The 24,793-nt window shown below is 56.6% G+C and overlaps 1 protein-coding gene across 1 annotated transcript in view; it reads left to right on the top strand.

The window, feature by feature from the left end:
• Positions 1-250: 250 nt before the first annotated feature.
• Positions 251-24,793, top strand: part of CMIP (c-Maf inducing protein) — a 222,491-nt gene continuing 197,948 nt past the window's right edge. The window contains exon 1 of the mRNA XM_080827893.1: positions 251-757. Within this exon, the coding sequence (XP_080684019.1) occupies positions 458-757 (300 nt within the window). The 5' untranslated portion in view covers positions 251-457. The remainder of the gene's footprint in view (positions 758-24,793) is intronic.

The raw sequence follows: 24,793 nt of genomic DNA, 5'->3' as shown, positions 1-24,793 counted from the left end.
GACCAATCGCGCGGGCGCCGAGCGGCTTCTGCAATCTCTCAACTGAGCCGGCCCCCGCGGCCCCCGCCGCACACTCGCCCGCGGACGGCCGCCCAGACACACGTACTGTACACACGAGCGGGCGGCGGGGCCGAGACACGCCCGCCCGCCCGCCCGCGCGGCCCCGGCCCCCGCCGCTGCCCCGCGCCCGCGCCCGCCGCCCGCCGCTCCGGCCGCCGCGAGCATGCAGCCGACGAGCTAGGAGGAAGCGCAGCCGCGAGGAAGCGCCGAGCGCCGGCCGCCCGCCGCCCGCCCGCCCGCCGGCCCCTCCCCTGCCGGGCGCCCCCCCAGCCCCACGCCCCCCCACCTTCCTGGGCGGTGGGGGGGGTGCGGGCCGCCGCTCGGGGGCCCCGCCGCCCCGGCAGCCCGGGACAGCCCCCTTTCCCCGCCCCCGGCCCCCGCCCCGGCCCGGCCGGCCATGGATCTGACCAGCAGCTCGGGCGGCGGCGGCGACCCCCGGCAGATCGAGGAGACCAAGCCGCTGCTGGGGGGCGACGTGCCGGCCCCCGAGGGCACGAAGATGGGCGCCGTGCCCTGCCGCCGGGCCCTTCTGCTGTGCAACGGGATGAGGTACAAACTGCTGCAGGAGGGCGACATCCAGGTCTGTGTCATCCGGCACCCGCGGACCTTTCTCAGCAAGATCCTCACCTCGAAATTCCTGAGGCGCTGGGAGCCGCACCACCTAACGCTGGCCGACAACAGCCTGGCGTCCGCCACGGTGAGTCGCTCTGCGCGGCGGCGGCGCGCCGGCACCCCCGCGCCTCGCCTCGGGGCCGGGAGGCGCCCCCTCTCGCCGCCGCCCCCTGCCCGCCGCTGCACCTGGAGCCCCGGGCCTGCGGGGCGCCGGGGTGGGGGGGGCGGGTCGGCCCGGGGAGGCCGGGGCGGGGGCTGGCGGGGGGACCCCGGCGCCCCCCTCCTGGCCTGCGCTCGGGGCTGGCTTATGCCCAGCGGGCGGGCTCGGGGAGACCCTCGGAATTCTGCACCGGATCCGGCCCACCCCAGCCTGGGCATCTGCGGACCTCCCGGACCCAGCGCTAGCTAGTGTTTTTACGGATGGGACCGTGGGGTAGACCCGGGCTGGGCCCCGACGGTGGTGGGGGTTCCCTTTCTGAAAGCCCCTGGCCCATCTGGATCTGCGCTGGAGGGGAAAATGAAACGAGCCCCCCCCCCCCAAAGAAAGAAAACCTAACAACCTCGAAGCCCAAAACCCAAAGAATTTCCAGAAGCCAGTTCCTTTCTGTGCTTCACTGTCTTTTTCCTGCTCAGGCTGGTAGGCAAAACTGGGTGCTTCCCTTTCTGAAAAATCTCATTCGCACGCTGGGATGTTGGAAGAGGAGGGGGAGGGGCCGGGGGTCCCGGACTGTTTCCTCCCCACCGAGGGGTGGTCAGGCTCTGGAGTGGAAGCTGGCTGCGGGGCCCTGGCCTTGCATTGGCTGTGAAGTGTGTGTATATGGGTGTTCTGCGGCTGGTTTTATTTTGTTACTGTTATTGTTTCATATGTGTGGCTGGGACTGGGTCAGCTGGATGAGAGGGAGAGGAGAAGTCATTGATGTGTTTCTGAAATCAAATCTGCAAGGTGGGGAAAGACAGCTGTGGTGGGGTCGCAGGGGGTGGGGGTGGCTGGCGGGAGGCTGAGCAGGATGCTTTGTGTTTTGAAACAAGGACAGTTTAAAGCACCAGCTCTGCTTGGGCCTGAGCCTTGCTGAGGGGATCCCGGCCTCTCTGTGGAGAGGTGGCAGGTCTTCCCCAGAACGCACACTCCCCCTGGGGTGGACGTGATCGTGATCCTGTTTACTAAGTACGGTTTTTGGGGCCGGGGGTGGGGTGGGCGGTGGAGGTGGCAGAATCCAGTGCCTGCCCACACCTGTGCCAAGAACACCCAGCCAGGAAACAGGGTGTCGCTTCCATGGCATGTCACAAACATGTAGCATGTGTAGACATTTCCCCGGCATCCATGTTCCCTTGGCAGTGTGTCACAGGCCGTGACACATGCTCCAAGGAATGGGGAGGGGGGAAAAGTTAGCAGCAGCAGCCCTACTCCTCGAAACCACTCCTCCCTCCCCAGAGCACTGAAACACATGAGGACTCTTATTCTGAATTTCGGGTCCGACGTGCTTAGAACACCTATTTTTTTTTCTTTCCTGTGGGCAGGTTGGTGCAGTATCTGCAAAGACTTCTTCCTCAGGGAGGATCGCTGGTTGCCGTGAGGCGGTCTGGTCCCTGGTTCAGGCTCATGCATGTTCTTAAACCCGTCCAAAGCCACAGGCCTGGGCATTTGGCTTTTCATTCCGTGGAGAGAGAACCTCAGAGAATTTCACTAGCACGCAGCGTTTCAGGTTCAGGCAGGAGCCAGTGCCCTTAATAGTTCCCTGCCTGGGATCAGGAGCCCCCAACGGGCTTCCGAATCTCCCCCTGCTTCCGGGGGTGTTTGTGTTTTCCTCCCACCCCTCAAAATGAAGGGGAGTTGGGAAGGGAGAGGAAGTGGTTGAGAGGCACAGTGGCCCTCCGTGGGAGAAGCCGGGAGTGTGTGCTCTGGGGCTGCTGGCCATGGTCTGGGGGGGAAGCCAGCTTTGGAGGCTCCAGGCCCCCTTCCCCCCAGTGACTGATTGCTCAAGAGGTATCTAGGAGAGGAAAGAAGCAAAGACTGAGGCTGGGCACTGGCTTCTCCAGCAGCCAGAGGCCCCGGCACCACCTTCACCAGCCGAGATGGGTGGCACCTTCGTAGCTTGGCCCTCTCTGGTGAGGAGCTGTGATTTTCAGGACCGGGGGTGAAGGCCATCCGTAGAACAAGATTTGTCTCAGTAGAACCCTGCTGCGGCATGGTCGGAAATGTGGAAGTAGGAACTATGAGCAAGTGTCCGATGGACTGGCCAATCCCCCTTCCTCCGCCTGTGGCCACTGGGCCCTGTGGACAGGGGGTGGCCTTGAATTTTGCCCTGGTGGGCTCCAGTGGGGTGCGGGGCTCTCTGTGCCAGGGCCTGTGAGTGTGGAGGGGGCTGCTGAGGGCACTCCTGGCTGTGGCAGTGGCTTCCAGGGCAGAGGTGGGACTGGAACTGTACCAGGGACCTTGTCCCATCATGAGACACCTGGTTGGTGTCCAGGCCCTGGGGAAGCAAAGGAACCCCTGAGGGGTTTCCCTGAGGCCTGGGTATTATGTAATCTGTCTGCATTTTATAGTGTGGCCCAAGCACGCTATTGAGAAATATTAGCCCCAAATGAAACAAAGGTGAATTTCAGTGTAGTTCACTACCGCAGAAGCCCTGTGCAGCCCCGTGGCTTTTGCAGAGTCCCCCGGCCCAGCCTCAAGCTGCTGATAGATCAGGTATGTTTCCGGAGCAGGTCAAATCCTTTCATGAAATGTCCATCATCCGTGTATCAAGCCGTCGGCACAGCCCAACTCAGAACTGTCTGGTAATTATCTGGTTAATTGCGTGGGCTTCAGGAACAAGACTCAGAGTGATTGATCTGGATTCAAACCGATAAATAAACCAAATACGCTCCTGCCCAAACCATCTTTGGAGTCTGTCTACACTGATCCAATTAACTGGATTGTTGTCAGAGATAAAGGCTTCCGGGACCACAGCTGCATCGGGCTAGGGTAGAAGCATATGGGGGCTCCCAGCACCCCCCCCCCCCAGTAGGCTGCTCCAGCTGGGTCCACCCCGCAGGTGGACCTCAGTTGATTCCCTGCTGGGGAGATGGGCTCAGCCTGGGGCCCTGGGAGCTGGCGGCCTCGCCTCCTGGCCTGGCCATAAACTTTGCCTTCTGTGGGGTCGGGTTGGCGCTTGCCCCGGTGCCAGTCTCCTGGGCCAGTTACTGATTAAATCCTCGCAGAGCCAGCAGTGTGCTGGACGTGGCCTGTGACAGCGCTGGGCCCAATGCACTCTGTGCTGGAGACTTTGGATCCCCAGTGCTCATAAACAAAGAAGGAAACACAAAGGCGACAGTGACCTGGCTGACGTGTGAGGGGTGATTGGGACGAGTCCGCCCCCTCCCCGGCGTACACAGGACCACACCTGCGGTCATGCCCAGACTGTGGCCTAGACGTGGTGCCTCATTCCCCTTTTGCATCCAGACTTCTCATTCCCCTGGCCCCCTTGGGCTTTTCGTGGCTGCCGACTGTAGTGTGGGTTGGAGCCAAGGGCCAGGAGTTCTGCAGAAGCAGCCGGGTCCACACGACCAGAATCCATTTTGCTGTTCTCATGTGTGGGTTGAATTTGATCACCTGCTAGACATGTTTGTCCGCTGGAAGAGAGCTTTTGTCTGTGTGCTTTGTTTCTCTGCGCCGAAGAAGCACAAATAAGCTGCCTACCTTTTCTTTCACCTTATTTTATTACATGCAGCACATGGCGTCTCAGAGTGGTGGGTCCGATCCGATTCCTTGACCAAACAGCACAGGGGTGGGAGCACAGGTGGCCGTGGCCTTCTTTATTTTCAAGCCTGAATTCCTCAGTGACTTGCTTTTAAATTTTCTCCACTCTGCTCCTCCGATGGCAATGTTTCTTCTGGGCTTTTTATCGTGGTAAAGAAAAGAGAAGTCCCCTTAATCCTTGTCGGTCTCTTTAATTAGGAGTTCTCTTGGGCGGGGTGTGGGGGCAGCAATCTTCTGAACTTGGATTTTGTTAACTCAGCGCCTGCTGGGTGTCCAGTGCCGAGTGGGGAGCTCAGCCCCACGGTGTGGTTTCCGCCTGAGAATGCAAGCCTGTGTCCTCTGGGGTAGTCACGGGTCCCACGGGGACGTGTCCGCGTGTATGTGTGTGTGCACGCGTGTTTGTTTTTTTCCACTTTGTCCCTTACCCAGCTCCTGTCTGTCCATCCTTCCCGCCTTTGGTTCATTGGATGTTTTCTGCGGCAGCGAGTGAACACAAATATTTTTTTTTCCTTCAGTACCATTTGTCATTAAGATTTTGGGTCTATCACGTTTGTTTCCAGGGTAACATGTCTGACCGGAGGGTGGTGGGGCGGGGCCCGGGCAGAAGAGGAGAAAGAATCTGAATTCTCCATAAACAGGAACGCGCCCTCCCAGGGTGTAACAAATAAATGCACGTCAAGGAGGGCCCAAGTCTGATGCTGCCATTGGCCTAGTGCAGTTGGAGGCGCTCTTTCTGACTGCAGGCAAAATCGTGCCGGTCCAGGTGGTGGCATGTGGCATGTGTCTGGGCTTTGCTGCCAGACTGGCTGTGGAGACAGGCAGGTGCGACTGGCTTGGGCTCCATGGCCCACAAGTGGCTTCTGCTTGGCGCCTCTCGCTCCTGCACCTGCCGATTCGCCTGACACCGAGAGCGGGCATTTCTGGGGTACTGTGTCTGGTGAGGCTGAGGGGTATCCTGGCAGCTGTGTTGTCCTGAGAACAGAAGCTGTCTCAGGGTTCCTTACTGCGAGCCTTGGGTGATCAGAGTGGCCTCCCTCTTCTCCGGGCCAGCCGGGCTGGGCCCACGTGGAGGGCACCCTCTTGGTGTTTCGGTGGAATAGACATTTGAGGTGGTTGAATGATGCCTTCGATTAAAGGATTAAGTGAGATTAAGTGAGGGAATGTGATACGGTTTAGGGCATCCCCACCGTGGGGCAGAGCTGGCCTGGGCTTTGCTATCCCATGGTACTGGGTCTGAATTCTAAGGTTATGATTTCCCTGGCCGTGTGACTCTTAGCACATGGCTTTCCCTTGGTGGGCCTTGCTTTTTTTTTTTTTTTTTTTCCCCCATCTGGAGGGTGGCATGATCCTACTTCATTTATAGGGTTGCTGTAAGGTTTGGAGATAGTTCTAAGTCCTACCGGGTGGGTAGGACTGCAAGCAGGGGCCAGCATCCCAATGTGCGTGTTCTTAATTGCCCCGAGAGAGCTTCTTGAAATTCTGCACAAGTAGAAAGGACTGTTACTGTTTGAAAGTGGGCAGTCTCCAGAGCAAAGTCTCTTGCGATGAGCAGTGCATTTGGGAAAGTCAGGGGTAGCGAGCAGATCTGGTGTGTCTGAAGGCTGCGAGACTGTTGAGAGCAGGTTAAGACAGACTCCTCGGGAGCACAGTCTAGTTTCTTTAAACTAAACATCCCACAAAGCTCTTTTTTAAAAAAATTGCAACAATAATACCCACATCAAAAAAATTCAGATGGCACAACAAGACATACCCGGAAAAATACTGCTTTCATGCACCCGTGGCCCCTAGTTCTCCTGCTTGTAGGCTGTTCTGTTACCCGTTTCTTCTGTATCCTTGCTGCCCGTTCCAGCCGTTTACATGCCGTTCTGGGCATGATTGGTCACTGGACAGCGTATTTTGGAGATGATTCCAGATCTGTGCGTACACGGCCGCCTTCCTCTTTGTCACGGTGCTCTGTGGTGGCAATGTGATGCTCCTGAACCGTCTCCTGTTGTGGGACATTTAGGTTAGACCCGCTCTTTTGCTGTTTGAAACAAGACACTTTCCATTTTTCTTCAGCGGAGTTGTTCCTGGTTGGATAATTTGAATGTTCTTTGCTTCTTTGGGGGGTGTTCAAATACTTAGTCCCAGAATGCTTTGCAAGGAAGAGCTGACCATCCCCCAGAGGGGGATGGGCAGTGTTGCCTGGGGTCATGGCCACCCGCGGTCGTGCTTCCATCTGGCTTCATGTCACCAGCCGTGGAGCCCCCTTGGGGAGTCCGCCCACCTGGCCCCCCCCGGAAGCTCAGCGCAGGTGAGCCCAGGGCTCTGAGCAGTCACGCTGACCTGTGCCCCGAGGACAGGAGTCTTGTGTGGCCAGGGCTGGCTGTTTCCTGCTCCACCTGAGAGCATGGTTTTTGTCCCCAGACTTCCTGCTTCCCCAGGATGGGAGCCAGGCCGCCCAGCCCCGGGGTAGAGAAAGGGAGGAAGTGAGAATGTCTCTTCCCCACTCCTGGCTCTGATGACAAAGCACCCAGTGAGTTCAGCGGGGCGCCGAGGGAGGCAGTGCACATTGGAAAGGAAGCTTTGCTGACATCAGCAGAGCCATAACCAAAGGGTGATGAGCCGCGCGTGTGCATTCACGCGCGCGCGCGCGTGTGTGTGTGTGTGTGCTGTCCCTGTGTCCTGAGGCAAAGGAGATCTCAGAGGAAAGGTTTCTGGTGCAGGAATTGGTACCCGTGTTCAGTAGCCCTTTCTTTACACCTGCCGTGTGCAGGTGCCTCTGTGTTGGGCTGTGTGGTGAGGTGACTGGAGGAGAACAGCCAGCCCCAGTGGAGTGGTCAGACCGGTGAGCCTGAATCCCTGCCCTGCAACTTCCAACTGCTGGGTGACCTTGGGCACGTCACCTAACAGTCTGTATTTACCTGTAAAATTCGGACTCTGGGGATTTCCCTCTGGCACTGATGTCCGTGAGGTTAAGTGAGGTAAGGCATGGCAGTTCATTCATGCATTTATTCAACAGATGAATATCACTGCTCTAGGCACTTCGAAGAATACAGCACCCTGCCCCCACAGCCTGCCTGTTGGTGGGGTGAGTGAAGATAATAAACCACTAAGCAGGGAGATGTAAAGTCTGCCTGGCTGTGGCAGGGGTCCCAAGGAAAACAAAGCAGGCAGGTAGGTGGGGTGTCCAGAGCTTGGGGACTGGCGACCTTGCTGCTTTGCATGTGGCAGTCAGGGAAGGGGGTGAGAGCATTCCCGGCAGAGAGAGTGGCAAGTGCAAAGGCCCTGAGGTTGGATTGTACTTAGAAATCACCTGGTAAAGAGGCTGGACTGGCATTTAGTAATTGCTGTACAATTGTTATTACCCCTGCTTTCTAGGAGCTGTTATCATCTATTGAAAAATATTTATGAGCACCCAGAATGTGCAAGTCGTTGGGCATACAGGGAGCTCCCGGCCCCATTGAGCTTTTTTATTCCGGTGCTTCTGGGGTGTGTGTGTGTATGTGTGTGTGTGTGTGTGTGTGTGTGTGTGTTTTATTTAGCCGGGCTTCCTCTCAATAGAAGTGAATCGCTTTTGGAGCAGTGCTGTAAGAGACTCTTAAATTACAAAACCCATTGAAACTTAGAAACCAGCTGCATTTGTCCATCCTGAGTTATAAGGGTCCTAGGACCTAGAACACTAATTGTTGAATTCGCCTCTGGCATTTTGCTGGGGTGGGGAGGGGAAGTGGTGAGGGGAAGTATGTTGCTCAGAGACCCTTACAAATGACTCAGCAGCGGGACTGGGATTCATACCCAGGAATCCTACCTCCCAGCCCCTTCCAGGGCCTTCTAGAACCTTCCAGGGCTTTCTGCCTTCTTTTTCATTGGCCCTCCTGCTTTCAAGCTGTTATCAGAAATGATATGATCGCGAAAGGGATATAAGCAGATTAGGCTAAGTAAACTCACTTTAGAGGGAAGCAGAAGAGCTGGATTGTCCAGTCCCTGGGTAGGTGGCTATATGGGACTCAGGTAGGGGGTGGTGGATGTTTTCCTGGGGCTGGGCTGGTTGGCTCCGGCTCAAGTGGGGTCATCAGGAGAGGGAAGATAACACGAGAACTAGGAGTCCTCTCCTGGGTGTCTTGAGCCAGTCCCAAGCTCTTAAAGGCCTGGAAAAGCCGCAGAGGGGAGTGCACAATCTGGAGAAACCCAGGCCTGGCCTCCCTGCCCCCCCACCCCCATTTGGCTCACTGTCCAGACCAGGTGCATGTGATCACCAGCGGACGCTCGTGGGAGGCTCAGAGGGGCCACGGATCCATCCGTGCGGGCGGGGCTGGGCGTCAGTGGGGGTGGGCTAACTGCGGTGACAGCTAGCCCCCAGAGCTGCGCGACTTCACCCAACGTGGCTTACTTCGTGCTCTGCTCAGTCCAATGGCGGATTCTGCCCTGCTGGAGCTGGATTATATGGGCGCCGGGCTCCTGCCTGTTGTGTCACTGGCTGCCCCTCTCCTCCCTCCTGGGCCTCACTGAGCGGGTGGTGGGAGAGGGAGCGAGCACCGGGCTGAGCCGTGGGTAGGTCTGGCCGCTCTGTTGGTCACGTCTCTGTGATATGACTACTCCTGAGCACAGGGCCCTGGAGAAAAGAGGCCGTGGAATGGTGAGGAGTCCCACCAGCATTTCTGGGACACCGCAGAGGTCTGGATGTCTTCGAGGACATGCTCTGGAAGGGAAATTCAAACACCATGAGCCCTTCTAGCTCCTGGGTTTGAGCTCAGTAGCAGGTCAGGGGGTTCACAGTCTTCTCTCTGGTGGAGAATAAAGTAGGCTGAGAAAATGTATTGCAGGGAACAGAGCGACGCGTTTGTGACCACAGGGACATGGGTTGTCTACCTACTGTGTGTGTGAAGAAGGCGAGTGGAGAGGCAGAGGCAGGCCTGCCCCATGCGTGGGTGCGCGTGTCCATGGATACGTGCACATCCAACGGATATCATAGAATTATTTCAGCCTCTTGCAGAAACATCTTAGCTGAGAATCAGTGGGCTTATCAGTTTCGTGTCTGCTGGTGTTTGGCAGACATTCCTTTGTGAATTTGTCAAGTGAGTTCAGGGAACTGGTGTTGGGAAGTGAATGCCAAGTATTTGTAGAGTGCGTACCAGGCACTAAGTTTGCGAGTCGAGTACTGGATACTGTGTGTGCAGAGGGAGTTTCCCGGGAGCTGCGTTCACCAGGGAGTGCTCCCGGCGCTATGCGTACAGAGTGAGTGTGTGAAGGTGGGAGGCGGGATCACTTGCCAGAGTGGGCCCCCCGGTGGGGGTAAGGTGGGTGCCAGATTCACCAGGGCATGGTCCAGCCAAAAGGGCCCTGGTTGCAGTGCAGAGACGGGACACCAGCTGGGAGCCTGGGATGCCCCCGAAGTGGAGGCTTCAGGAGCGCAGGGATCTGAGTCACCAGGGCCAGGCGTCCGCCACGACAGTGACCATGGCGACAACCCCTTGTGAGTTCTCCTTCTGCCAGGCGCTGTGCCGGGTGGTTCCATTGGTGATCCCTGTGACAGCCCAACGACTTACTGTTTCTCTGCCCACTTTACAGATGAGGACACTGAGGCCCGGTCTCACAGCAGACATCTTTGGCTGGCTGGCTGCCTGGCTGGCTGAGTGAGTGAAGAGTGAGGTTGCCGTGAGTGCGTAGTTGGCGGGTCCCTCCTTGTTGGAAGGGGAGAGGGGAGAGATGTGCTCAGACCTCTGCTCTCCAACCCTGGGACCCTGTGTGTCTGGCCCCCTGCAGGGCCCTCATACCTACTCTTCTCTCCCCTCCAGGGCTGCCGATGCAAATGGACAGTGTGTGCCTTGGACCCGTGTGGCACGTGGTGTGCATGGCCGGCCACAGGGGCGGGAACAGGCCTGAGGGTCCCTGGTGTGTTGCCTTGGCCGTGAGGCTGCTGGGCTCAGCCGGCCAGCCTGGAGCTCCTCACGGGCTTCCATCAGAGGCCTCTGGTGCTTTCTAAGCCCTGGACCTGAAACTTCCCTTGTCAGCTCTAGCTTTCAAGGCTCCCCTTCTGGTACCTTCCTTCCTGGAGGTCTGGTGAGAAGGCTCAGCCTGGCCCTGGGGCTGTTGGGAAGGTATCACCATCAGGCTGAGGCCCAGGGTAGGAGTGGCAGTTTGCTTCGGGTCTGCAGTGGGGTCTCCGGCCGGTGGGTGAGCTGGTGGGGCCGGGCTGCCCTGCTGGAAAGGGGAACAGTGACTTGGCTGAGATCATCTGTTGCTCTGGTTGGTTCATGTGTCATGGCCCTGTGACCGAGGCTTGCTTTGGGAGCGGGGAGAACGAAAGCGCTTGGACTGCACCAGTGTTCTTTGGGCTGCTAGGCTTGGGGACCCCAGCAGGGGATCGGGACAGTACCGATCGTTTCCTCCCACACGCCAAGTCCCTTGGATGTGTCTGTGCATTGATGCTCACACCAGCCCCTGAGGTTCCAGTTTACAGATAGGAACTGAGGCCCTGCCAGTTTCAGGTTATACATCTGGAACCCGTGACCTGCGTCCAGAGCCAAAGACCTTCCCCATGTGCCACGATGCCTCCTTGCTGGGCAGTGGGAACTCACCAGCAGCAAGCCCGTGATGGCGACAGCCAGGACTTACCCAGTGCTTCTGTGCATGGGAGCCCCTGTGAGGTGCTGCTGCTAATTCCCCCATTTGACAGATGAGCAGAGTGAGGCCCAGAGAGATGAGCTCACTGCTTAACCAGCTAGTAATGGTTGGAGCTGGGATTTGAACCCAGGCCATCTGGTGCTACAGTGTAACCGCACATGTCCTGTGGGCAATGCTGAAGAGTGGAGGGTCAGTAAGACCCCCAGCGGCCAGGCTGAGCCCCACGCTGGGAGGAGGGCCTTACAGAAGTGGGGTGGAGGAGCTTGTGGACAGAGCGGGGTGTTTCGGCCTGGGGGGTGCAGCCACCCGCAGGCCTGTCTTGGGGAAGAGCCGTGGCAGACGTTGGCTTCTCACCTGCCCCGTGTCAATCTCGGGAGAGTGGACTCAGCCCCGTGGAGCCTCGCTTTCCTTGCCTGAGATGGCCTGGCCTGGAGGAGCTGCCCGTGGGAGCCGGCTGTGATGACCTGCCTACGGCGAACCTGAAGTCCTGGGTCCACTGGGAGTGCACGCCCGGCCCTGCCCGCCATCCAGCCCGAGTAACCCGGCACCCCGGAGCTCTGGCACCTCCAGCCCCTGGAGGCCTCCCTGACCCCCCAGTGGCCATGGGGGTTCCCTTTCCCGCAGGGTGCGATGCACCCTTTCCCTAGCTGGATGCCAGTTGCCTCCGCACCTGTTAGCCTTCCCTACTGGCTGTTCACTTCTGCACTTGATGGAAGCAACAAAGATCATCACATGGGGACGATGAGCTTATCAAGTAAGGAAGCCAAAATTTCTCCCACAATCTCAGCCTCCCCAAAGCCATGCATGTGAACCTGGGGTGTAGCCCTCTGTGCTTTTCCTAGATGAGGACGTAGGACACCCATGGGGTCCTTCGTACAGCAAGCAGGGATTACGTCTGATTCCTAAACACTAAGCCATTAGTCTGTTATCTCAGAGTATTTCAGCTTTGTCCCCCATTGATATCGGGGCCCAAACCATTCTTTGTGGGGGAAGCTGTCCTTGGCATTGAGGATGTAGAGCATCTCTGGCCTCAGCCCACTAGAGACTCCGCATTGTTGTAATGGCCCTGAATGCCTGAAGACATAGCCCCTGGGGGCCCCATTCCCAGTTGAGACCCCAGGTAGCTCATTTACTGTCCCGCCTGCCCTGAGTGGGCCCTGGCGGTGGCTTGTGCTCCTGCCCCGGTTACCTGGGGCACGGAGGGTAAGGAAGAGCTTTGTGGGGGCTGGCGGGCCGAGTCCAGAAGCCCGTGTCTGGCCTGGCATGGGGCCAAGTGGCGGGGCTCTCCGGCGAGGCCCCTGGAAGGAAATCCCGCTGGCCAGAGCATCCGCCGGGCTCCCCACACCTGTGATCCCTGGATCGCCCCCTGCGGTGCCACCTTGATGACTCAGGACTTCAGAGATGGCCGCGTTGAAAGGAGAATTGCATCATGCCAATAAAAGAAGGAAAAATTAGCATTAGAAAGTTTTGGTGTGAGGAAAATGAAACAACCTGTGTGCAGTGAAGTGTTTTGGGGCGGGGGCAGGGTTGTGGAGAGGAGGAGGAGTGGGCTGGTGGTAGGCTGCCTGGCTACGGGGCTCTTCTAAGGCCTTCATCCACTTGGCTGAAGTACCTTCCCCTCCCCGCCAAGGCCAGGCACTGGGTCCCTCTGCCTCTTGGAGCTGAGCCACACCGCCAGGAGAGGTGCAAAAGGATGCTTCTGGAGTATCCGTGGGTCCTGCTGGCAGGTGCGCCGCAGGAGTGAGGGACGTAGGGTAGACAGTGTTTCAAGCAGCAGCAGTCTGGGGGCTCTTCTGACGCCCCAGTGGTAAGCAGGCCCCCCTCTGAACCCAGAGAGCTGAGCCCTGGCTGGATCTCGGCCCCCATCCGGCCCCAGCAGGCCCTTGTCAGTGTTCAGGGCAGCCGCTGAAGGAGTCTGTGTTGAGGGTTGGGGGGCAGCACACAGCCTGTCCCCCCCACACTGTGAAACCCGTGGTGGCAATGGGGGGCGCTAAAGACCCTGCCCCCCAGGTCAGCCCTTCCCGAGCAAGGACCCTCATCATCGTGGCTACGAGCGCTGGCCAGTGTCGTCAGACTCAGACCCTTGACGTTGGGCCACGGGGCCAGTGGTGTGATCTGGTTCTGGTTCTGCATCTGTCAGGTGGGGGTAACAGCCAAGCTCCCAGGCTGTCTGAAGGGTGACGGAGATAGTCCCCGGGGGGCGGGGGTGGGGCTTAGAAGAGTGCCGGGTGCAGGTGTAGCAAGTGCTTCCCCCCTGGCCTGCATTCCTGCTTCCTGCTCAACTGTCGCTTCTCGAAGGCAGCGTCCTCTTCATCCAGGGACACCTGATATCAGTCCAGGCCTTTGGCTGAGTGCGGCTGTGCTGGAGGGCAGCCGGGGGCCCGAGCATCACGGGCTGTGACGGGACAGACGAGCACCTCAGGTTTTCTTGGAAACCCTGTCCCTGGCTTGTGACCTTGGAGCTTTCTGGGAGAACCTCAGGACTTGCTCCTGACCCTGTCCTGTGACCTCAGGCACCAGGATCGGGAGTGGACCCTCAGCCCAGGCCCCAACCCTGGCTGCCAGGCCCCTGATCTGCAGCTGGGAGGCTGGGAGGATTGAGGTATTATTGGTGGTTTTAGCTTTCAGCAGCAGTGCTTGGGAAATAAGATTTTGATCTTGGAAAATATGATTTAAAAACAGAATTGAAAGTCGCTTTTGTTTTCTCAACGATATTGCCCCTGACACATGCTTGGGGCCTGCAGAGTGGCGTCTGGTGCGAGTGTGCCAGTGGGAGACCGTTCGAGGCCCTCCTGGGAGGTGCACCTGTGTGTGTGTCTGACGGCACTCCCCCCACCGCTTTCATGACAACCGTATCTTCTGTGGTCACCCGCTGTGTCACCTTGGCCTTATTTGCACTGTCAGTGGTAACCCTGCAGCCATGGGAGGGGGCTGCTTCCTTGGAGCCCACCTTTGAATGAGGAGCATTAAATGTGTACGTGTTGGCCTCATGGAGCCTGAGTCTGGTTGCTCTACTGCAACACTCCCCTCCCAGAGGGGGAGAAGGCTCCTGTCCTTCCTGTTGGATGAGGACTGGGAACTCTGGACCCCCATGGACCTCCCCGTGGAGACATCTGAGAGGTGGGTCCTGGTACCCTGGCCATCCCAGGATAACACTCCCATCCTGTTCACTGTTCTCTGTGCCCAGGACCTGGCCACGTGGCCTTCATCAGTGGGCCTCCGTGCCCTCTGGCTTCCGGGGAGGGGGGTTTGGTCAGTGGGACCCTGGAGGAGATGGAGGCCGTCGCCTCCTTAATTTAAGGTTGCTGTGGGTAGGCAGGGTCCCTCCATCACAGCTCCTGTCCCTCCCCCCCCCCACCCCCACTCAGGCCTGTGGTGGAAATGGGGTGGCCGCCTGGCCTGGCTTGCCTGGGACTGTCCCAGGAAACTTGTGTTTGCCCTTGTGTCCCGGGAAAGCCCGCACTCCGGGCAGAAGGGGACAGTTGGTTACCCTGGGCAGAAAAACCATCTCTTGTGCCTTCCCTGTGCTCTGCATACACCTTGGTATGTCATCCTTTTGTTACCATTTCTCCAAATCACACCGTTTTGTGTCTGCCATGGGTTTCTTCCCGGGGCCCCAGCTCATACACCAGGGGCTTCAAGAGGATGGAGTGGTTTTCAGATTCTTCCCTTTTAGAGTTCACAGTAACCAAAGGGGTGATTCTCTAGACGTGGGAAAATGAAATTAATCTCCTGGGTGTAGACTCTTTTCTGAAAGTAGTGTTGCCCTCGCAGAACGGTGACGATGCTCCCAGTGGCCCTTTACCAGCCCAATTACTTCGGGCTTGTTGTGTTAACTTCAATGCACTGTTGTGTTGAATCATTACGACAACCCTGTGAAGACTCTCCAGGGTCAGGAAACTGAGGCTGAGTGAGGGGAAGGCGTTTGACCAAGGCTCAGGCTGGGTGAGAGGTCAGGCCGGGGCACGAAGCCCAGTGGAGTAGTGTGCGAGGTTGGTTTGCCTATGGACTGACGAGGCGTTGTACAGCCCTGGCCAAACCTGACAGAAGCCACATTTGGGCTGCTTCTGGCTTGGATGGGGTGTCTCACTGGGTGTGCAGGCAGCAGATCTGATGTTTTCCACTTCCTCCCATGTGGCAGGGCTGTGTGCACAAAGCATGCACAACTGGCTGGTCGGCCGTTGAGGCTTTGCTGAATTCAGCCATGGGCAGTGTTGGAAAATGTTAATGTTTTTTCCTTTTCCATCCCCCCCCCTTTAAATTTTTATAATTAGAATCAGGCAGAGAGAACCTGCAGGCCATTTAGTTCTGGGATGGCAAATATATGACACACGTGCCGCCACTCCTAAGTCCCTCTCCCCTGGTAGACATTGCTAATCAATCCTGGCTAATTGATTCTTGCTAGTGAGCCTGGAGACAGCCACTACTAATCAATTGCTGTTGGCCGGCAGTCTGTCTCTCACTGTACCGATTAGGAGCCTGAGACCCAGGGACATTAAATGACCCTCGGGGAGCCACCAGGATTGTAGCTATGACTCTGTTGAAAGATGACTTTGGGTTAAAAGTCTCACATCTAAACAAGGCATGGTGTAGGGGGAAGGACCTGGGTTTCACACAGCAGTGTACAGAGCTGGGTCCAAATCCCAGTTCTGCCTCTTTCTGGTTGTAACTTCAAGTAAGTCATGTGACTTCTTGGAGCCTGGTTTGTGAAACTGGAAATTATAATCCCCACATCCCAAGGTTGTAAGAAGTAAGTCGCTTGGGGTGTTCCTTCAGCATCCCGCAGATCCCACTTGAGGACCTAGTGTGTGTCAGGTGCTACCACCAGCCTGTCGTGTGGTCATGTGCCGTGTGGACACTGCTCCAACCGGGGGAGCTCAGCTGCCTCACAAAGATGAGGCCTGTCTCAAGTTATGCCACTTTTTCTTCCTCTTTCCTTCCTGGAGGCCCACGAAATCGTGTTGTTATTATTAATTTTTAACGACTCCCTATCACGTCCACTTAAATTTTGGCCCAATTGTGCTCTGCATGACTTGCTTTGGGAAGTGATGTATTTTTTCTTTCATTCTTGGTCTCGTTTCCATCCTCACACTGGAGTGGACGGTCAGGAGGTCTGTTTGTCACTTACAGGCCATCAAAAATGACAGAATCTTCCTGGCTGAATGAATGTGCCAGGACACTGGGTCTTGGACTTTTCAGAGCAACACACTCCTTTTGAAAATTTGATGAAAGCCACGGACCCTCCTGCTGGTGAAATGATAAGATAACAGGCTTGTGGGATTTAGCATCTGCAACACAGGAAATCTTGGGGAATCCTTCCTGGACCCCCTAGGTTATAAACCAGTCTCGGGGGTCTGCAACACTTTGCTAGCAGGAAATGGAACTTTGTACAGAAATAAACAAGTAAATGATTTAAAAAAAACCTTCCATTAAGTATGAAAGATCAAGATTTTTATTCGGGGCTCTGTTCCTTTGGCTGGGGAAGTGGATCTGTCCACACAGCATTCTCTACGCTTGTAGCGCTGTGTTTAGTCTTCTTGGTTCTGGTGAAATATTTTTTTCTTTTATCCCAGTCTGGAGTTTCAAGGTTGGTACTTCTTGCCCCTAAAATGTTTGTTTTCAGATTTAGAACAGCGCTTCGCTCTTCGATAAGGCAGAGCGCATCACCGAAGCCACGTTGTGGTCGGCACAGGGTGGCTCTGCCAGTGTCGCATGTGGGGCTCAGTGCTCAGCCCCTCTCGACACACAGAGTGACCTTGGGCTGCCTCACCTCTCTGACCTGTAAAGCCAGGGGACAGAGTGGTCACCAACCCCCCGGTGGTCAAGGCTTAAAATGTAGTAAGCATAAAAAATTAGGCCCGGACAGTGTCCAAGTAGGCCATGGTGGATTTTGTGTTTGATCGCCTTGAGCTTGACTCAGAAGTGTGGACCCGCTGTGCTGGGAAGGGCTGGTGTTTTTGTTTTGAGTGAGTTATGCAGGTTGCCTGGCGAACTGAGCTGAAGTGAGCCGAGTCCCCTTGTGAGGTTCACGATGCACGTGGCTCTTGAGGGGCGGCGGGGGGCTGACCAGCATCTTTGTCTTCCTTGGTGGGTATCCTCGAAAAAGACCCCAATAAATGAGTTCCTGCATTGTCCTCACCTCTTCCGACGTGAGCTGGGCACCCGTCTTGAGCCCATTCTGGAGTGAAACACAATTTAAGTGACTTGAGAGAGAGAGGGTTCCATGGGGCCGTTTCAGATGTAGCCATGGAATTCTGCTGGGCTGATATCTTCGCCACTGAATTTTGCATTTGCATGTTCTTAAGCCAAGAAAAGGAGTTGAACTTTCCCTTTTGTTTGCTTCATTACTCCCACCACATTTGGCAGTTTGGAGGGATGCGGTTGTGTTTTTTTATGACTCTCAAATTCTTTTTTAAAAGTGTGCTGTGTGTCTGGAGGCCTCTCCCTTCCCTGAACATTCTGGAGGGAGATCCGAGCCTGTTCTCTGTCTAGCTGGGTACCGGTTGCCGTGGGGTAGGCCCAGCGAAATAATGGAATCTGTCACTTCTTGAGAACTACTGTGTGCCGGGCGCTTGTGCGTCTGTCTCTTCCTTGCAGCTGTCCCCTGAGGTGGGTTGTGCCCGTGTTTCAGGGCTGGGGACAGCCCCTGGCCTCGAGGGTCACACAGCTGTAGGGCTCAGAGTGGTGATTCACACCTTGGTCAGGCTGACTTGAGCCCTTGTGCTTTTCCCTAAGTCCCACGCTTCTCCTGTGACCTCCAGGGACTTCCTGGGTGTTCTTAATGTCCCCACTCTTTAAGATTCCGCTTAAGGAAGGGTGAGTAGGCCTTGGTTGGCCAACAAGGGAAGGCCCAGAGAGAACTCTGCTTCTCCAGCTCTGCGGCCTCCCTACTGAGCTTAGGTGCTGCCAAGGTTGGCCTGGTCCTCCCGGTCACTGGCCAGGGTGGCCCTCTCCCGGCTGCCAGCTCTGGGGTGAAGTTCGTGCTCCGTCTCCCTCCCTGTGCGACATTGCGGGGCAGGCCTCTGTTTGAACAGGAAGGGGGAGTGCAGAGAAAGTGACTTTCTCATCATTCTCTCTACTTGATAGAGAAGAAAACTGAGGCTCCAAGGGGTGGGCAGCTTGGACGTGGGATACATAACTGAGACATAACAGGAGAGGTGGCTGGGCTGAACCTGCGGAGTTCCGAGCAGGTGTTCGCTGCCCGTTTACCTGCCGGAGGTGCACCCCGGGAGCTGGCTTCACGACCTGGAGGCACTCACCTCCCAGCATCTTCCTCGAATCCACTCTGTGTCAGGAAGTGAATGAGCAGGTCGCCGAGTCCACGTCTGGTCCGGTGGGGCCTTGTGACATCATCTAGGCCAGTGCTCTCGTTTTTACGGTTGGGCAGACCCAGGCCAGGGGACAGACGCTGCCTGGTCACATCCCTCCCTGAGTACACCTTCTGGTTCTCTCACTTTGTCTCCTGTGTGCTACCGCCGTCTTATTTATCTAGATATTTGAGGTTCTGCATTTTTTTTTCAAATTGGGGCGAAAGATACACAGCATTTACCACATTAACCCTTTGTAGGTGACCAGTTCAGTGGCATTAAATCCATTCACGGTGTTGTGTTACCATCATCACTGCCTGTATCCAAAACTTGTCACCCTCTCCAGCATATGCTCAGTATTAAATCCTAGCCCCCCACCCCTCCCTGACAGCCTCTCTTCTACCTTCTGTCCAGATGAACTTGCCTATTCTAGGTCCCTCATGTAAGTGTAATCCTACAACACTTGGCCTTGTGGGTCTGGCTTATGTCACTCAGCATAGTGGTATCAGGGTCCACCCGTGTTGTAGCATATATCAAAGTTCCCTTCCTTTTTATGGCTGAGTGCTATTCCGTTGCCTGGGGTGCCCTCCTTTTGTTTATGCTTTCCTCTGGTGATGGACGCTTGGCCCCTTGGTGATGGCGGCCGCTCGTGTGGTGACCAGCAATTGTCGGGTTTCCTGCTTTTGGTTCTTTGGGTACAGAGCCAGGAACAGACAGCACTCCTTCATAGATGCTCGTCTCCCTCCCCCGCTCTGCAGAGAACTCGGGTTCAGTGTAGAAAAATTAATGCAAGTCCACATGGAAAATAAAATTTACCCAGAATGCTGGCCTGTAATGTTTTTTGTAGGATGGTCACTTGGGTTTGCTGTTTTTTCTGTCCACGCAGGATGGTGCTGCACACACACTGTCTTTGGTGGTGGTGGTAGGGGGGGTGGATCTTCACTTCCAAATATAGAAACCTTTGTGTAAGGCCCTGGGAGGGAGGGAGGAGGCGCCACTCAGTCTTTGCAGCCCAAGTAGAGGTCGCCACCTCCAGGAAGTGTCCCTTAGGGGTGCAGTCTGGGTCCAGGAGGGCCGCCCAGCACAGTGCCTGGTGGCGGGTTAGCCCTCAGGGAATATTTGTCAAATGAGGGAATGAAGAAATGAGTGAAAGAATGAATGAGGGAGATGAACAAGGGAGCCGACTCGACGAAGCTTGAGGTGGATGAGTGGCCCGGGGTCCTCTTGGGCTGGTCCCTCCCCCGGCAGTTCGTAGCTGGCCCGTTGGGCAGAGCAGTGTGAGTACAGCGAGCTGTGCCTCTTCTGAGTCCTCGCTCACATGTGTGGGAAAGCCAGAGGCTGTCCCTGTGAAGCGCAGTCCACACCCCAGTTTTGTCCCGGCAGGAGGGCCGATGCTCAGAAGTTTGCTCTGGGTCTCCTGTGTGCTGGGCACTTGGCTGGGGGGGGGGTGACCAAAGCAGGGCCCCCAACAAGGACCTTACATTCCAGAGGGGGACACTCTTGCACGGAAGCACACACTAATTTCAGATGCTACTAAGTGTGACAAAGTGACAAAGAAAGGACATCTTCTTCCCTTTACCCTTCGGTTCCCTTCATCTCTCTTTTTTAAAAAATTAATTCAGTTATCTGTTTCTTAGGTGACTGGTCGCCAGGCATGTGTGTATGTGCAGTTACTGGGTTTGACTCCCAGCTCTGCCACTTGCTAGCGATGACCTTAAGCATGGTGAGCCTCAGTTTCCCTGTCTATATAAAGAAAGCTAGTGGGGGCGCCCGGGTGGAGTCCTGGGGTTGAGCCCTCAGGGGGGCTCCTTGCTCAGCGGGGAGTCTGCTTCTCCCTCTGCCCCGCACCCCGTTCGTGCTCCCTCTTGCTTGCTCTCTCTCTGTCTATCTTAATTTAAAAAAAAAAAAAAGAAAAAAAAGCTAGCGGCGTCTGCCTCTAGGGTTACGCTGATGCCGGGTGGTGATGCGCTCCTGAGGGACTTAGCACAGTGCCCGGCAGGTCCGAGCTCAGTTCTCAAGGCTCGCTGCCCTTGTCGTTGTGACCAGGCGGTCACTGGGCAGGGAGGCTGCTGGCTCTGTGGTTTGAAAACCACCAGACCCACACCGTCCAGTTGACGGCGGAGCCAGAAGGGGGCCAGGAGGCCCTGAGCGTCGTGGACTCGGCACAGCATCGCCTCCCGGGCGGCTTTGGCTGACGGAACGAGTGTCCCGTTGTCCCTCCCTGCGTGAGGTTGTCTCCTCCCTGGGAACAGGAACAAAAGGGCCCAGCTCTGAAAGAGGCCCTTGTTCCTTCACCAAGTTTGGGAAAGGCAAAGGCGAGTTTCTGCAGATGGTTCCAGAAGTTCTGTGGCAGAGCCAGGCTCTTCCCTCCTCCTGAGCCTCACTGGGGCCAGAGCCTTCTGGTTGGCTGACTGGGATGACCAGAACGTGCAGGAAAACGAACAAAGAGAAAAACCCTCTGGCTGCCCTTTGACGCGCCCTGTCCTTGCAGGGCTGGGGCACGGATCTTCTCGGGCACAGAGAGGGTTTTTAATTGAGCTTATTTCCAGTTTGTCAGGCAGAGGACTTGATGACGCCGTCCGCCCGTGGGGGCCCAGCCCGGGTGTGGGTGGGGGCCTTGGTCCTCTGTTTGCCGCCGGTCCCTGACACTCAGTGCGGGGCCCAGGGAGCCCTTCAGGATCTCGGGGTGTCTGCCCTTAGGCCTCACCTGCAGATGAGGCTCAGGGCATCTTGGCCATTGCTGGCGGGGAGGGGTGAGCACAGACCGAGCACGTGCAGGGCAGCCCCAAGAGCGCAGCCCCCGCCTCGCCCCCGGGCGCCCCTCCTCCATCTTTCCTCCCCGCCATGGGAAGGCAGGAGGGTTTGAATGCTGTCCCCTCAAAAATGCCATTTCTGCCTAGGTTCAGGTCTGGGAAGAATAGAAATTTAGTGTTTTGCCTTTCATAGTCCTCCCTCTTTTGTTCCCAGTGGCCTGGGTTCCAGTGAACAAGACCATAAAATGCACCAGGGGACTCTCCATGGTCCTCTGGAGGCTGAGGTGACCAGGAGACAGCCTTAGGGTGGCGGGTGGATTTGGGAGGGGGGACGGCCACAGTTCCTCTGCCCCGAGGGGCCAGCTTGGCTCTGCCTCCAGAATCAGCTAGGGTGGGCTCATTCCCTCACCCCTCCCACCCGCTCACACGCTCAGTCCCCATGTGTGTCCTGCAGGTAAGGAGTGCAGAGTGTGAAGGGCCTGGTTTCCCGTCCCAGCGCTCTCAGTTCCTTACGTGGTGGAGCCTTCTGCAGAAGGGAGGGCAGGATTGAGAAAATGCACCAGGTGTCTGCATCCTCCGTGCATGCTCAGTGGTTAGACACCCATACCTGAAACATGCACTTATAGAACGCCTGCTGGGTACCAAGTGTTGTGCCAAGGGCTGGGAATACAGAGATGCGGAGACTGACAAATGTAAGGGTGATGGGGGAGCTGGGGGGAGTGCCAGGGTTCCCTGGCAGGCAGCCGCTGAGCAGAGAAGGGGGTCGACTCAGGCTGGTGGGCAGCGTGGGGAATAGCATTCCAGGCCGGGACCAGCACTGGCAGAGTCTGGAGGTGTGGCAGGGTGGCACATCTGTAGGAGGGAAGTGCCCCGTGGGCCAGGAGTGTGCTGAGTGGGGTGGGCCCAGGTGAGCTGTTCTCCCCGCTGGGCTCAGGACTTTGGACTTGAACATGGAAGCCAATTCCCTGGAATGCCCCCGAACACCTTGTTCCTTCCTGCTCAGCCTTGAAAAAGCCTTGTTCTTTGCCCTGACTTGGCCATCATCAGGTCGGAGAACCTGGGAAAGGCTGAGCTGGTAAGGAGGGTGGGGCTCAGTTGGTTGCCAGTGAGGAAATGGCCTCTCTCCCTCAACCTTTGGTGTTGGTAGAGAGGCTCCGAGGGGCGGGCCCTTGACGTCATTTCTGGCAGGAAGCATCTAAACCAAGATAATGGAGAGAACCGTCTGGTATTGGAGATGCTGGGAGCAGCCTGCCCTGACGAAAGGAGCCCTAGCCGGTGATCAGAGTGGTAAGCTAGAGTTCCCCCACCGACTCGGCCCCCCACCAGCAGTGTGACCTTGGGCAAGAGGCTTCGACTCTGCACTTCCGTTTCTCATCAGGACAGTGGTGTGGACAGCGGTACCAGTCCCCCGGGCTTCTGAGAGGATGTGCATGTCCAGCATTAGCGCTGTGCCCAGCACAGAGGACGCACCGGAGGAGGAGAGGGCTCTTGTCATTACTACTATTACTTCCATCCAGTATGCCCAAGACTGCTGAGGACGGGCCTGACTGAGCCCAGGGGAAGGACTGGCCCGAAAGGGCTTCCCAGGGCAGGTGACACGGAACTTTGGAGTCACACATTCTGAAGTTCAGGCTCTGTCTGGCTCTGGCTCTGTGTGACACTGGGCAAGTTGCTGAGGTCAAATTGAGTACGTCTTTTCTTTCTGTCTTAGTTGTCCCTCTTGGAAAATGGGACAGTACTGCTTAGCTCCCGGGCCCCTGCCTGCATCCCATCTTCCGCCAGTCTTCGGGAGGTGAGGTGGGGAGGGCTCCTCCTTTCCCGGGGAGCCCCCTTGGACGGGTGTGGGCAGTGAGCCCCAGCCAGCTGTGGTCCCGAGGCGGCAGCCCTCTGCAGGTAAAGAGCGCTTCCCTGAACCCTGCTGGGAGCCCCCGGAGCCCCGTGCTCTCTTTTGCAGAAGTCGTGAGCAGGAGGAAGGATAAACCACTTCCTCTCCAGCCTTCAGATTTATCAGGCACAACTTTTGACAGTTTCAGTTTGAAGAGAATTGAAAAACAAAAACAAAAACAAAAACAGAAAGACGTTGAGAAGCATTAGACGAATGAAGTGGCCTTGTGCCTCTGCGGCTTTCCCAGCTGGGACCAGGCCCATCCGGGGCCTCGGGGGCGCTTGATGGGGCCGTGAGAGCTTTCCCAGTGTGCCCAGGCTGCTGGCCGCGAGGCCGGGGTTCCAGGCCTACGCCTTACCGCAGGGGACGTGCACACAGGCCGGGTCGCAGAGCCAGTTGTGTCAGACGTTTGACCTCAGAGCTGCTCTCTTTCCCCCTCTGGAGAAGGATGTCTGGAGAAACTGCTGAAGATAAGGCCGGGCCTGACCTGAAGCTGCCCACAGTGCCTGGGGAGTCGGGGCCGCGTGCCCGCCCCTCCACCGGCCTGCCCGTGAGGACGCCACACAGAGGTGGACTCCTGGGTTAGATTTGGGGGAACCATAGGCAACTGTGATTTTGTAAGTCAGAAATGATTACACCCTGGTTTTATCTACTTGGAGCTACTAGTTCTGCAAGTAAACACAGTTCCTGACTTCCTGTTGGCATCTCTGCCATAGCCCCGGGACTCCTGAGATCAGTGCCGAAGGAAACCTTTTCCTGAGGGGGCCAGCATGAAGCTGGGAGTCTGCAAACGCACGTGCACACACCCACAGAGATGCACACGTGTGTGAGCACGGCGCACACAGATGTGTACGCAGCGACCCACCCGCACACATGCACGCACTATGTGGACACACACACGTGTATGCACGCGTTGGCATTTTACTGCTTGCATACAGATCTACTAAGTGTGCGCGTGTGTGACTTTGGGCAAGGTGGATCACTTGTCTCGGTTTCTTCATCTCTAAGGTGAAGTCCGTAGTAATATTTTTTCATTATTTACTTTTTAAAGATTTCATTCACTAGAGAGAGAGAGAAAGAGAGAGAGAGAGAGAGAGGGCATGCGCCCATGCTCGAGCATGAGTTGGGGAAGGGCAGAGGGAGAGGGAGAAGCAGGCTTCCCGCTGAGCAGGGATCCTGCCGCAGGGCTCCATCCCAGGACTGCAGGATCATGACCTGATCCGAAGGCAGATGTTTAACCGACTGAGCCCCCCAGGCGCCCAGGAGTAATATTTGTGACCTGGGATTGTGGTCAGGATGCGATGAAAGAATGCATGAAACGAGCCCAGGACAAGACCCAGGCCCCAGAGGTGCCTGATTAAGATGAGCTATTCTCATTTTGGTGTCCTTTATGACGTCTTATCTTTAGCATTCCCACGGCACTTGGTTGGCCCGAGGGTTAGGGATGTGACCCATCTGGCCCATGGTTCTCCTGGTTATGAGTAGATAGTGAACCCCATGACCCATTCAACACTGCTGACCATCAGCTCTGTGCTGTGCACTGTTCTAGAGCATTCTCACATGGCCTCTGCTCTCTGGAACCTTGAAGTTCATGGGGGTGGGGAGGTGACAGCAAACAAGTCAGCAGTCTTAAGGGCCTTCAGAGGTGGCAAGTGCTGGCGTGAACAGACAGGGCAAAATGGTGGAGACAGACGGGTCGGGGGCACATTTTAGGTAGTGCACCCAAGGAGGGGCTCTCTGAGTAGTGACACTGGTGGAGGGACCAGTCCTGTGGGCATCTGGGAAGGAACATTTCAGGAGTCGATATAGCAAGTGCAAAGGCCCTGAGGTC

This window comes from Martes martes (genome assembly GCF_963455335.1).
Source record: "Martes martes genome assembly, chromosome: 17".
Taxonomy (NCBI): Eukaryota; Metazoa; Chordata; class Mammalia; order Carnivora; family Mustelidae; genus Martes; species Martes martes.
The sequence above is the reverse complement of the archived record's forward strand: the minus strand, read 5'-3'. Positions and strand labels throughout refer to the sequence as shown.